General features: G+C 34.9%; 1 protein-coding gene across 6 annotated transcripts in view; it reads left to right on the forward strand.

Moving 5' to 3' along the window:
- PTBP2 (polypyrimidine tract binding protein 2) overlaps positions 1-15,016 on the forward strand; it is a 52,573-nt gene that overhangs the window by 20,713 nt on the left and 16,844 nt on the right. For 5 of the 6 annotated variants that reach the window (XM_056355574.1, XM_056355575.1, XM_056355577.1 and 2 more), the window contains 4 exons: positions 5,970-6,142; positions 6,570-6,713; positions 10,317-10,481; positions 10,558-10,668. In XM_056355574.1, coding sequence (XP_056211549.1) covers positions 5,970-6,142; positions 6,570-6,713; positions 10,317-10,481; positions 10,558-10,668 — 593 coding nt within the window. The remainder of the gene's footprint in view (positions 1-5,969; positions 6,143-6,569; positions 6,714-10,316; positions 10,482-10,557; positions 10,669-15,016) is intronic. The other variant, XM_056355579.1, reaches the window with a different exon arrangement.

Below are 15,016 nucleotides of genomic sequence, written 5' to 3' on the forward strand. Positions count from 1 at the left end.
TCTGGTCATAATCCACAATTTTAAACTTGTTTTTTTCTTGGTCATGTATTTATTTCCTTTGTGGACGTGTATCCTATGTTCCGCTTGTTGGTAACGTTAAATTTCATGTATTGAGCTAATGTGAAACAAAAAGTACATTCTACATTAGCAACAACAATGAATAATACTGTTAAGCAAGCTTCTTGTCTTTAATGTATAAACTGATTTTACTGGAGGATGAAGGAAGTATTCTAGGAAAGCTGAAGTATTTACCCTTTTTTTTTTTGTGGTTGGTTGTTGGCGTGTACTGACAGTTGTGAAACCAAGAGATTGACTCCTGCAGAAAGGACATTTATTTATCAATTATTTCACTACTGCAGATATAGAGGGTTTTATAATCAGCATCTTGTGATGAATTCTTAATGTTTTCCCCCTTCTTTCCAGGAAATAATGATGAAAGCAGGTTTTTATTTTATGCAAAAGCTTTGCCATAGCCACATAGTTATAACTTTGTATTAGGAGGTTGTGTGAATATGGGAGAAGGTTATTGTAAAGGAAAATTACACATCTAAAATAAAGGCTTCATGTATTTTCAAGGTAAATGATGTATTTTTGGCCTCAGAACATGTTAGGTTGTATTTATGTTTTTATTGAAAAAAAATTTTTACATGCAGAAAAAAATTCCTCTAGGATGAAATCTTACTAAAATGTTTTAAAAAGTAGTTATCAGCAAGAAGTAAGTTATTGACTATTTGCTAGGAGTTACGCTGAACTTTAAGAGCAGTTTTTCTGCAAAAACGACTTGGGAGCACTGGATCTTCATAGCTTGAACAATTGAATGCCATGGACTTACAGTATGCATTGTCTACTTTGTACTTCATTCTATTGCTTATAGGTTTCTATTTCTGAGTTGAATAAAATAGGAGTTTCTAACTTAAAAATACCAGGGACTCAAATTGTTTAGATAATGGACATTTACAGTCTTTGTCAAGTCTTAAGCATTCAATTTCAACAACTTGATTTATACTAAATTGAAGTATCTCTGTGCAATGTGGATGTGACTTACGTGTATCAGTTGTGTTTAGACTGTAGTATCCTATTTAGACGGGAGAACCATGGTTTGAACGCCATAGTAGAGGTGAAATTTTGTTTAGAAATAGGCAACTGATTCACACGGAAACTGGCTTTTTCTTCTTGGTGGAGAGCCAAAGGGGTCTTAAATCAGTGCAGTGGTTGTTACACAACAGGGATTTTTTGGTAGTCTGAATTGAACGTAACAGATATTCAGGGTTTGATTTCTGATTAATTTTTTTTAAGCTATATATTTAAGCCTGTAACTTGATTAGTAAATGAGCTAATACACCAACACTGTGGTTTAGTCATGCTGTTCTCACAGTGATCTCCGCACCCCACCCCCAATGTAGATACTTTAGCATTATGCTCTTCAGTGCATCTTTATATTTGTTAAAAGTATTAGTGGCAAGAGATTTAAATTGGATCAGGCTTTGCAAGTCTGGTGAAAGCCAAACTACCTGATGAAATAGCTACTTGCCAGTAGGCATCCGGTTTAATAGCTGTTCCTCAGCAGCAGTTGTTAGCTGGCTTGTGAGGTTTCCCCCTCTGACATCTCCTAGTCCCCACGCTGTTTTCTGCAATTCTGTCTTTCTCCTGCTGTATAGGATTCAGGTTGCTCGTTCTCTATAGACTCCATCTTTCCCGCAAGACAGTGTTATTCTTTTAGTACCTTGCTTTTCTTGACTTCCCTTTTAATCTTTGTGGATACTGATTATGCTGATACAGTTTGTTAGAGAGTCAAACTTGTTTTAACAGTAGTTGATTCACCTTTCAGTAGCTCTGAACAATGCGTTACCATGTTTTTAAATTTTGTGGGTTTCTGTTTCCAAGTGCAGTTTAATGGCGTGTCTCCAGCTGAAGAGGTATTTAAAAGTACCATTTAAAATGGCAAACCAGAGACTAAAGTTGTGGAGAAAGGTTTTTACAGTGCCAGAAACTCTCAATAATTGTTCTAAAAACTAAATCTCATTTGCTCCACAAATACACAAATGAATTTTTCAAAGTATGTGCATGCGTATTTAGTATGTGACACACACACACTTTATTACTGCCATTATTGAAATAGTAAATTAGTGTTAAGCTATGCCGGCTGGATAATCAGAAGTAGAAACAGTACATGTTTCTTGGCTTTCAACAACTGATACTGTGTTGATTTTTTTCTGTCTTCTTAAAATCCAGTGTTAAATGTTTAGGGGTAAACTTTACTTTTAAGAAGGTGGGTGTCATTTTTTATGTATGTTACCGGTTCAGCTTTTATTGTACAAAGTATGCTTCTGCCAAAAAGTAACCAACAGCTTTTGTCATGGTTGCTCGCCCTACTGCTGAAAACTTTCCTTTGGATATTTACATAGCATTGAGAATGCTTGTTGCTAGACCTCCCAGCCTTTCCCTCCCACCCACCATTTTTCTGATTGTCATACATTCTTTACTGCATACTTCTGTATCTTTTTGTGTATATTATTTTACTATATTTCAATATCTGCTTTTTCACCTCAACATTGTAGCACAGCTATTGTCATAACTTTTTTTACAGTAAGTAAAAAGTTTAAGAAATAGTTTAGTAGATGCTTAGTGTAAGATAGTTTAAAATTGTGAGATACTTGTATACACAAGTTAAAGCTTTTAACTGATCTTTAGAAAAAGATACATATATTGTAAACAAAATACCTCTTTTAAATCTGTTCTTTAAACCTACTGCAGCAAAAGCTGAAGAACTGTGTAAAATGCAAATATTAGATAGCAATGCTAATAGATGGAAAAACAGTTTATTCAGGTAATAATTATTATTAGAGGAACATTTCTTTGCAAATACATAAATCTGAGTGATTATATACTGATCAGTGATACATTTATTAGTAACAACAGGATTACTGAAAGCCTAATACGAATAGAAACTTTAGTTTAAAAAATATGTATATATATAATTTTTGCAAATTATGTTGTGGAAAAGTTAGTATAACAAATTATATGTTGAAAACCACACAAAAGTCAAAAGAGTTCTGTAAGTACTGATCTGAGCATGTGTGATATATGCTTCTCTGGTGATGTAACAAAACCAGAGGTTTCTTACCAGTTTCAGGAAAAGTTTTAGTTTAAAAACTTTATTTTCACTTTTGTAGTTCTCATTTTTAATATTTCTTATGTGATTTTTGAAACTTGTAATGAATTCCAGCTATTTAGAAAGCTTAAGTATAAAAGGCCTCGGAAATCTAGTTTCAACATTACTGCAGTTCTTTATTCTTCTCAAGTTTGCTTGTAATGTGTGGTTTATAATACATTAAGCCTGCCACACTTTGCAACGTTTTCTTCTAGGTTTTTTTGTAGAGATTTAACTAGAGAACTAGGGAGGACTGTTGTGTAGTGAGCCTCATGTGAAAAACAAGTACTTCTTAATAAACTTTGGCTGTGTATCACTTTGAGGACAATGTGCTAAATTGTGTAATTTTGAACAGGTAAAGTCTGGCTACCTGGGAGCCCAGTCTTGCTGTGTTTTCCAAAATGGTGCAGGGTAGAGCCTGGTTTAGGCTAAGGATGGACTTCAGATCCTAGTTCAGTGTGTATTTTGGAAGTGTCACTTTTCTGTGTGCCATCAAAATTTGTCCTTCTGTGCAGCAGACCAAAATAAAGTCCGTGCTATTGCATGGATTTGACCCCTTCAAACATTGTGGGTTATACTGCTAGCTGAATTTTGACCGGTTCCATTGTCATTAGGTTTTTGTTGTTTTGTCCGCTGTAGTAAGTTGGAAAAGACTTAGAAAGTATTCCACAGTGCAAGAACTTTTTAAAAAGCTCAGTCCTGGGTTTTTTCTTTTTTTCTGGGGGGGGGGGCAGGGGGAAGGTGAAAGGGAAAGGGGAGAAAAGTTAAGGGATGACCTGCCTCTAAGGCATACTATTTTTAACTAAGAGAATGTCTTGAATTTTAGATTTAGCTAAAGATAGCTCTGAAGTGGAAGGTAGAAACATTCAAATTAGAATGAAAAGGTTTAGGTGTTAGAAAAAGATTTAAGGGAGTGATGGAAACAGTTTCTGATGTACGGATTTATCCTTTTCCCATCTATTCCTTTAATGGAATTATGGAGAATGACCTTATTCTTGAAAAAGTATGTTTGTAAGTTTGGTCAGTCGGAGACCTTGAGTTTGCCAATTTTCCTAATGGCATTGAAAAGGTACTTAAATGCCATACCTGGTTTGGCTTTTCAAATCCAAATAGGGAGTGTGGATGATCTTGACTTGTATAAATAAAAGTCCATTTGATTCTGTGTTGTTAATCTAGAGTAAGTTGGCTTGGTTTAGGCAAACAGAGTTAAGAACTTGAATTCTTGATTATGATTTAGGCATTCCCTTAGGAAAACTTTCTGTGCTCAATTTGGTCATAAATGAATGCAATATTTTTATGCAAGGAATCAGATTAGGAGTAAATGATTTTTCTGGCACAAATTCAGAATTGTATTCTGTAGTTACAGCTGAGTGATAGTTGAGGACTTCTTTATTCTCTTCCCTCTGGAAATTACACTCGTTAGCTTTCTTACGAAGAGGAGGCTTTTAGAGGATTTAACGTACATAAGTGCTTCCTGTTGATTCCCCTCCCATTTATTGCTTCTACTTTTTTAATGTGTAAATAAAAGTAGTCTTGTTCAGAAATCATTGGTTTTTTTAATCCTCTTTGGTGTAAGCCCTCAGTCCATGAATTTGAACCCTAATAATGGTAAGTATTTTTCTACTAGTTACAATTTGTGTGTTTCTTGGAAATACAGGCAGCTATTGAACTGTTCTTTTAACAGGGAAATCAGAGGTTGAACACACTACACTGACTTGCATGTTTTACAGCCAGAAGTGGGGGAAAAAAGGAAGTCTTCACACTTGTTTCTCACATATCTAAGTGCGTTCTGATTTCCAGCATCAATTAATTAATATCCATATATCTTACGATGGTGTAGTTCTTTAGCTCTTGACTCTTTCTGATGTTTACTTGACTGACATATTTGTAGGCAGCAGTTCTATTGCCTTCTAACCAAAGTAAGTAATTTTTTTGGCCTTCTTTCCAAAGCAAGACTTCCATCCAGCTGGCTAGCTTCTATTGCATATGTTCAAGAAAAGGAAACTCAAGTTGGAATTTTGCTGGAATTCTGGTCAATATTCCTAATACTATCGTTCCGGTGCTTTGTGTAATACTTCCCAGCTTCTGCTAGGAAAATCCTCTGTGGATCTTTTTCTTCCCTACCTCATCCCCCCAGTCCATGCTGGCTGCATGATATTTATTAGTTGGTTTTTCCTTTGCTGTGGGTGAGGTTATAGTTAATAATGGTCATTTTTGTACTTGGTCCTTAAATTCTGACGTGGTAGATTTCATAAGACTTTTGTTAAGTTAGTCCTCTGTGTCATCCCCTTTCTCCAGTGTGATCCTTCTCAGCGTCAGTAATGCTTCCTGTCTTGCTTTGATACTTCTGCTTTTTGTAGAAGGTACCTTAGTGAAAACAATCTTCAAAACTTCACTGTAGGAGCTGCTCTTGTAACTATTTACCACCGTTTTTCTCCTTCCAAAAAATTCTGGGTAACCTTAATTTTTTAAAAAATTAATTTTATAGTTCTTATGTGAACCTTTCTGAATCATAACTAATACTCTTACATACGAGATACCTCACTTTCAGTGAGGTGAAAAGGATTTGCTGTGTCTTATGTCTTGTTTAGAAAACGAGCTGTCACAGAAGGTTATTGAGTTAGTCTTCAACAATCCACCTTTCATGAAACTGTAACATTTGTCTCTTCAGAATTTGTTCTGAACCCTTAAATTTTATTTTGGTCAAACTGAGAATTTTTAAGTAAACCATCTCTTATTTATAATTAAAAGCACTTTTTTAATAAAGTACTGGTAATATCAGTAAACTTTTCAAATATAGTCTGAATATGTCTTTCAGCCAATGGTAATGACAACAAGAAATTCAAAGGTGAAGATAAAATGGATGGGGCTCCTTCGCGTGTTCTTCATATCAGGAAATTGCCTGGGGAAGTGACAGAAACAGAAGTTATTGCTTTAGGTTTACCTTTTGGTAAGGTAACCAACATCCTCATGCTGAAAGGGAAAAATCAGGTAATCTGTTGCTTTCTGTTTTTTAGTATGCTTACCTTTCAAATTATGTAATTTCAAAATATGCTGTTAAAATGCTATTGAAATAAGTCAGATAACAGTAAGTATTGAAAAAAGCCTTTGTTTCTTTAAATGTTTTTAATGAACTTACACTGTCTTTCACTGAAGTTTTTGAGGGGAGCAGGAGATGGTTGGCAGCTACATAAAGCAAAGAAAGTTATCTGTAAGATGCATATTTAGTTCTGCGTCTTCACAGACGAATTTTTAGAGATGAAATAGCTTAGCAAATAAAGTTGGTATGTAGAGAATGACATCTTCTGAAGACTGATATTTGTTAAAATGTTACCAAACCCTTTAAGTGTGTTTTATATGCTGCTAATATGAAGATTATCTGCTTTGTAAATACTGAAAATCAACTGTATAATTACAGGCATTTTTGGAACTTGCTACAGAAGAAGCAGCTATCACTATGGTTAATTACTACTCTGCTGTGACACCCCATCTTCGTAACCAACCTATTTATATCCAGTATTCCAATCATAAAGAACTGAAGACTGACAACACACTTAACCAGGTATATTTACCGTTCTGTAGTATTACAAGCGCACACAATTGGAAGAGGCATAGCATGGATTCTTGGCTCATGTGGTATACGTTTAAATCGTTTGGTTTTGTTCACATTCAAACACTGCTGTAGTCTTACCTATGATCATTCCATTTTGTGACATTGAAAGGTATTTTCATTTTGTGTGATCTTTACATTACAATGAATTTTGTTAATGTTTCCTTAATGTAAAAAGAAAAAGATTTTGAAGTGCCTTTTAAGTTTGTTTCATAGATTAAGTTTTAATCTCTGTTTAGAGACTGTAGGATGAAAAAATTAACTTTCTCATTCTGACACATGAAATTCTAATGCCAATTTGATTTTCCCTAGTGATAATAACTAATGCCAATGCCTCCATTTCAGTGCTTTGAATGATCACTTTGGTAGCACCGATTATGTGATCTGCTGTTCTTGAAGAAGAATGCCTTAATATGATCACTGTAGAGACAAATACTCTTAATAACAAAAAAATGTTCTATGCTTGCTTCTGCAGAACCGATTTCACAATAAATATAGATACATGTCTGGTTTTAGTAGAACAGGAAGATTACCAAAAGTAACATGGTGACCACTTTGTAGAAATTACAGGGGCAGGAAAGAGACATCAATTTACCACAAGTCAGATGATTATTTTAAGGTTAATATCTTACATTTTCTTTTTGATGTTACAAAAGGCACTGTAAGTACTAAGTTACAGTTGCTGTTATTTGTGTACTGTCTTAGGTAAGGTATGTAAACAGTAAAATTATAGCTCTTGCCTTTAAAAACAATTTCAGGATACTCTATTGAAAGACATCTTGGATTGGATCAAGTATAGTGTTGATTTTCCTGTTGATCTTTCTAAACATTTTGGTTCCTTACAATCTTATGATAGTTTGTCTGCTAAAGGTACTTTTTAAACATTGGGAACTTCTTTTCCCCCCAAAAAAGTCAGTTATAAAAAAAAAAATAATAATACCTTCATTTACTTTTGAAAAAAGAGAACAGAGGATTAATTCTGTCTGCACATATAGTTGGTGTACATACTCCCTTAAGAAGCTTTCCTTTACATTGTCCTCTGGCTTTTGTGGTGATACGGGTTTTGTACTTCACGTGTCCACCTTTTGAACGTATAGGATGTGCTGACCTTTCATTAACTTTTATGCCACCATACGCGTTAATACCCAATTTTAACATATTTCTGGTCTTGCAAGTCTCTTTCTTTAATTTAGAACAATATAAAGGTACTTGGCAGTAAGTATTCTGTAACTAGTATTTCATGAAGCATTCTATAAAACATGAGATGGTTATATACTTTTTTTCTGTAGGGAAAAATAAAAGTGGTGCAGACACTGCTTGTAGTCTGCCCCTGCTACTCAAAATTTAAATTTTTAATCTATATTTGAAAGCTTTCTCATCCAGCCAAATTAATTTTGAAATTGTCTTTTTCTGGATGTTCAAGCTGGAAGATATGAAGTAGTCAGGAGGCTAGTACATGTAACTGGAAAGATAGGATAAAAAAGTTAGAGCAATATACAGGCATCTTAGTTATAAAGAAGATAAAAAGAAAAACAATATTTAACCAAGGGGTACTTTAAACAGCTAGGCCCATAGAAACAATGTAAGTAGGAAAATTTCCATTAAGCTATGCTATTCTGAGTTTCTCAATAATAGTAGCTTCCAAGATTATTTTTAGTTACGTACTCAGAATGAGTTGGCTCTAAATAAACAGATTCAAAAGGGACCATTTAAGTTTTCATCTCAGCTTTATAATTCTGTGAACGTCATTTTCCTGTGAGACATCAGAACGCCGAGAGGAGCATTTAAACTCAGGTTTAAAACAAACATATCTTAACCCTGTTTCATATAATATCTAAACTCAGAAGAATTGAGAATAGAATGACCTCTGTAACTGTAATTCTCTTTAATCATCAGCCTGTCATGAGTGCATGGTTTTAGTCTTTCTGCACAGACATTGCAACATTTAGAAATAAATAAATGTTAAACTTCAAATGGTGTAGCTGATATTTCAAAATTAATTTCAATTTTGCAAAAATAAGAAAAAAGCTTTGCATGCTACTCAAATGTCTTCAAAAGTGACTATTTATATATGATAATAAATGTTATTTTGAACTTGTTTGACAAAATATTCAGTCATAATAATTTTATAGATTTTATCTTCATTTACCAATGTTAAGTCCTGTATTCCTTCATGTAGTCACGTTAGGTGCAATATGATGTATAAGTATAGAGGGGTAGTGCTAACAAGGGTTATATGTTAAAATTGTCTTCACAACTTTTGGTTCTTTGGCTTGTGCAATTTAAACTTTTCCAGTCACATTAAGGAGTGAGTTTTAATTGATGCGTGCTTGTTCTGTGCATACAGAAGTAGGAAGTGATTACGCAACTCTGCCAACTATCTGGCCATCTTGCAAGTTGTGTATTTCAGAGGTTAGGGAAAAAAAGTATGTGCTGGTATCAAAAGCGATTTTTTTTTACAGAATTACAATAATGAATGTTAAACGTACAGGTAAATTTTGTTTTCCCAACCAGTGTTCACCAGGTCTTTTTTTTTTTTTTCCCCCTCACTTTCCTTACTCATTGATTCGTTTCAGTATGAGGAGTATCATGTAAGTTGTGAGACATGAAATTGTGTAGTAGCTCTAATACCTTTAAAATAATACGGTATGCGTTATTATGGTGGTTGTTATTTTTACCTGGCATGCTCACTTGTCTGTTTTGTATTGTTTTGCTTCATAAGGCTACTGTAATGAAAGTATTAAATGGAAAGCCTTTTTTCTGCACTTTTTCTTTGTCAGAAAAAGACATCTAATCTTTCTGATGCTGTCAGTTTTGGCAGCGGAAGTAGTTACATAGATGTGTGTTCTTGTGATGTCATCGTGGTTACCTTTGAATTTCCAAAACCCTGCTTGTGTTTAAAAAACAACAAATCCCCACACATGGAGAGGATTTTGTTTTTCTTTTTATGAAAGAGGGTGGATAACACCTCTCTGTGGATACAACTTTCTGACACTTGTCAGTCTTGTGTATTATTTCATTGTGTTATAACTGAGAAGTTTGTAAGTCTTAGTTTAGCATTATTGCTTCCTATCAGAGCCTTCTTCATGATTAAAATGGCAGTGAAATGTTAACTGTAATAGTCTCTTGAAAAATAGGATAAATACGGTTTCTGTAGGCTTGGGGGTTTTTTGTGGGTTGGATGCTTGGTTTTTTTCTTTAAAGGAAGGAAAAAAAAGGCTGTAAAGAGTCTTGAAACCTACAAAATCCTCACTTGCTTTATCCTTACTAGTAGAACAATAAGCCTGCTACTAGGAAGATTGATATTGGTGCCGTTTGAAGCCCCTCCTTACTTGTGAAATAAGGATTAATTGATGTTTTCATTTTTACTGTCTTGTCTCACAGAGTCAGACTGCATTGCACTTTGTGTTATGTCTGTAGCTCTGACATAAATGAACTATTTTATGTTTCTGAAGTTAACTATATTGATATTGCTAATTAATTTCTACTTATCGTGAAATAATTTAAAAGTATCTATTGTCTTTTTTCTTTTTTTTTTTTTCTGTTTTTTTTAAGCGGGCCCAAGCTGTTCTTCAGGCAGTGACGGCTGTGCAGGCAACAAATGCTCCCATTAGTGGGACCACTGTTAGTGAGAGTGCAGTGACTCCAGCTCAGAGTCCAGTACTTAGAATAATTATTGACAATATGTACTATCCTGTAACCCTGGATGTTCTTCATCAGGTAAGCCGCATTTCATTTTAACTTGAGCTATGTTTAGGAGGAACTAGTGTGTAAAATTTTACAATGTTTTTGGCAGATATTCTCTAAATTTGGTGCTGTATTGAAGATAATCACATTCACAAAGAATAACCAGTTTCAAGCTTTACTGCAGTATGGCGATCCAGTAAACGCACAGCAAGCAAAACTAGTAAGTGTAGTTCTCTTTTAAGGCTGGAGACCTTCCTGTACTCTAAATGTTTGTAAAATGTTAATATAACAGATTACTGACCATAATAATGTTCATACTCCTCCACCTCTTGTGTGAATATTTTGAGGTATCATATAATAACTCCCAGTTATTTTTTAATGTTATATTTTGTATAATCAGTGTTTAAAGATACTGTGTGTGAGAATACTATGTATAAAGAATTGCATAAGTCTATAATTGTGCACAAATAATTAATAAGACTGCATAGAGATTAAATAATTTGCAGGACTGCAATAGGGAAAATGTCAACCAGAAGTAAAAATGTAGGATGTAATGCTGATGCATAACTAATTCACTCCAAGCAGCAAATTTAATAAGCCCGTTGGATTATTGTTGGTAGATACTTTCTAAGCATCAAAACAAAGATGGGATTTGTGGATTGGATAAAAGTTCGTGAAAGTTTTTAATTACAATAAATACAAAAATACAAGAAAAAAAATATCTAGACTTCATTATTACCGTAGATGCCCAGAAGAGAGTGTGCAATCTTACTCATTGGATCATGCTATGAAAAACCTTTGCAGCAGTAAAGATTAGAGCAGGATCATAGTTTTGTTTTATTGGAAACTCCTATCCTGGGTAGGAGAGGCAAGAACAGGTAACTGGTTTTATTCATTATAGCAGAAGAGAGCCTATGGATAAATTACAACAAAGATCAACAGCGTGTTATCTAGACCAGATGTTTTGAATTAATTGAGTGGCATATGTTCATATCCATGGCAGTAGAAAAGTAGAACCAAAGGGGAAAGCTAGATGGTTATGAATATTATTATTATTATTATTTCAAGAGACTGATGGAACGAATTTGTATTGTCAAAACTTCCCCTGCAGTCTGGGTGTGTGAATGTCTGATTAAAATTGATGTGCTGGTTAAGTGTGTCTTGGCAGCATAGAAGCTCCTGGTTGCCCATGGGTCACAGAATAGCTGAGAACTTAGGAAAAGTGAAAAGCTTGCACTTCAGACCAAGTTGGCAGTGAGTATCTCTTAGTAGAGGAAAGTAAAAATAGGCTTAGTTTTCTGTTGTAATGAGTGATGACTATCTTGAAATAAAGACCTTTGTTAAATGGTGGAGGATCGTCATTTTTATTATTGTCACCTAATGAAATACTAGGTATTCATTAAAAAAACCTGAGGTGGTCAAGATGGGCAATTGCAAAAAATGAGACCTTTTCAAAAAACAATGTTAAGTTTTCATGCTATTGAGAAAAGTAAAGTTAGCCAGAGACAAGAAGATTTGCAACTTGATTTATGATGATTTACTTAAGATAATCTACTCCTGAAAAGCTGTCTGGAAGTAGTTGTAGATTTGGAGTACAATTTAAACTAGGGGTATCCTTTTTAGACATCAATAGTATCAAATATTAGATTATGTTTCGGGGTAGAGGAAGATGCAAATCTGTCACTAATACATAAAATTTTGCTTGGATGGAATGCATGTTTCAGGTTTTAAGTAGTAATACAGAAACTAGGTCTTTAACCTACAACTGCTGCAGTAATTGACTGGAATTAACTTAGATTCATATTCGAAATATTTGATAAACACATCAGCATCCAACTGTTTTATTTTGGAATGTTGTAATTCAGTCTTGATTTGTGTTTGGAAAGTTATTTTTCAGTAATATATGTTAATGCTGCTTTTAAAGTGCATTTTTGAAGCAAAATACAACATCAAGCGCTAAATCTTTTGACTTAGTTTTGAGTTTTACGTATATTATCAGAAGATAAAATGGAAAGATGATATCTGTGAAATGGACTGTAGTGGTTTGAAAATTACCAGTGTAATTCTAGAAAGGTATTATAAAGAGTGACAAAATAACAGATGAGGTATGTAAAAGTATGAAAGGAACATAAATTCTTGCTGTTGTTGACTTCTGACAAACTGATACTAGCTCATGGAATACTGTATTGGCCATAATTTAAAAAAAAGGGGGGGGGGGCATGTATTTGTTTCTCCAGTTTTGCATGTTTTGATTAGGGTAGGTGTTTGCTGTCGTGGTAACTCATGTGTGAATGACTAAACTTCATTGAATAACAGTGACTCCTGTGTGTACAGTCATTTTTAGAGTGATCTTGGAGCCTATTGTAGTGACAACTTGAAATGGTCTTAGGTTTATAGTTTTGTATTTTAACCAATCTATATGTAAGTAGACAAACTGCTAAGAGTAATATCGACTGCAAGTATTGAAGAATGCTAAATCTCATGGAAGGTTTGATTTTCATGCTACCCTTCCAAGCTAAATAGAGTAAAACAGGTACAGTTCTTATGGTTGAGCTACTGTGGTAAAACACGGAAGTGCCACCAAAACAAAAATACGTAAAAGAAAGAAGTAGATGATGGAAAAACCTCCTGTTAAAATACACCTGGAAATACACTAGAAGCAAGAGGATGTGGTGTCTACACTTAAGTTGCATGGAGTTCAAAATTAAAAGCATGGTAAAAGAGTAAAGAAGTTTCCAATTTGTTTTCCATCAGTTGTTATTATAGAAGATAATAGGGGAATTTAATTTGCTACTGGCACTCTTCACAGGAAATCAGTATGTGGCCTTAATAGAAATTGAAGACTTATTAAGGAAGTTAAAGAGCAGTTTGAAAAACTCAAGTGATGAAAGTACCAAGGAGAGATGCTATTCATCTGAAGGTTGTGAGAAAATGGTGACACTGACAAGAATGTACAATATAAAGCCTCGAGCTCTATTGGGACCACTTTTGCTATCTGAATGAGCAAATAGTGAAAAATTGCATTCCTTCTCCACCTGCTTTGTGAGAAAGTCATTTCCTGTAAAAGTAGATTATGGCTATACTGACTGATGTTTCATCACCGCCCTCAGATTGGATCATTATAGTTCGTTACACTGGCAAGTAAAGGTGAAGACGACAAACTCCAGGTTCTGTGCCATGCAGCAGTCTAGCCACGGGTTGGAGAAAGTACTGAGAATGTGCAACAGTGGAGCACGTTGAACTACTGTGCTTCTCCCAGTGAAACAGAAGGTGATGTCTGTATGCGTAAGGAGATGTTCTAAGCATCACAGATAGCTCATTTTCATAGTAAAAATCAGTACCGTCAGCATAAGCAGCAAAGTTAAATATTTGAATACCAGTAATCTGGTATACCATAGAAAGAATAGAGTGCCAGTGTTTCAGTCTGAACAGCTGACTAATCCAGAACATTGTCTTTGTGTGAATGCACCAAAAGTACTCTTGCCAAATCTTCAGTATTGGCAGTTACAAATATGTCATCCAGGGAGGATTAACCGAGATTCCTGCGTAGCATATGACTGTCATCTTGACCCAGCATGGGTTGAAAAGAACACAAATCTTAACTGAGAGTTTTTGTTACAGTTGGCCAGTTGGTCCTTACTTGGCCTGTAGGTGACTCAGAGTACAGCTACATTCTACAATCTACTCAGATTTTGTGGAAGTTGATTCTACAGTCAGGTTGTCACCTTTCCAGTTGTTTTGAGTGACAGCTTCAGGGTGGCTCTTCACAGGTAGCAGTCTGCAAAAGATCTCAGCTAGGGTACATTGCCCTAAAATCTGTAGTAGGAACTTGAGGTAGTTGTTGCCAGAATGGAAAGCAAGGACATCTCCAGGTAAGATTCTTAGCTTCAGGGCAATTGTCCATCATTATTACATGAAGGATTTTGGGGCATCTTGAATCCTAAAGAGTTCAGTTTGTGCTTGGAAGTGGTAAGTATAGTGTTCAGGTAAATGGGAGACTGCTGGATTGTATCCATTGTATCAGAAAGCCCAGAAAGTGCAGCAACAGTGTTTGTGTCCTGGATTTTCCAATTTTGTAAAAGAAAACGTACGGAACTGGTCCTTCAGTCAAGGAACTGTACATTAAAAATAAAAGATATCTTGTTTTTGGAGAAAGGCATGTGTTTTACCCAAGTTTCTTAGCCACAGAAACTTCAGTATCAAAGACACTTGTCTCAAATTAATTTCATTCAGGTAGGTATTTGCAGGAGGCACTTGGGACGCTTATCTCCCAAGGGATATTTACCACATGACTTGCAGTTACTTTGAGGTACCTATTTGAGCTCATGTATGTTTTGTAAGGAATGCTTTTTTTATGCACTAGGCAGTGGTGTTTTTGTGCTGTCCCTCACTGCCACTTCTTTCTCTCCACTCTAATTTGATTTTTCTTTATCAGATCTCAGTAAATGCTTTCAAACTATCCTCATCCTGCTAGAGGTCTATTTCCTGTCTTGAATCCTCTTCTTAAGTGCCTGCAGTGCTTGACAAAGAGGGGCAGATACACTATTGTGGCTTGAAGCCATACGTCT

This window comes from Falco biarmicus, chromosome 11 (assembly GCF_023638135.1).
Source record: "Falco biarmicus isolate bFalBia1 chromosome 11, bFalBia1.pri, whole genome shotgun sequence".
Classification (NCBI taxonomy): domain Eukaryota; kingdom Metazoa; phylum Chordata; class Aves; order Falconiformes; family Falconidae; genus Falco; species Falco biarmicus.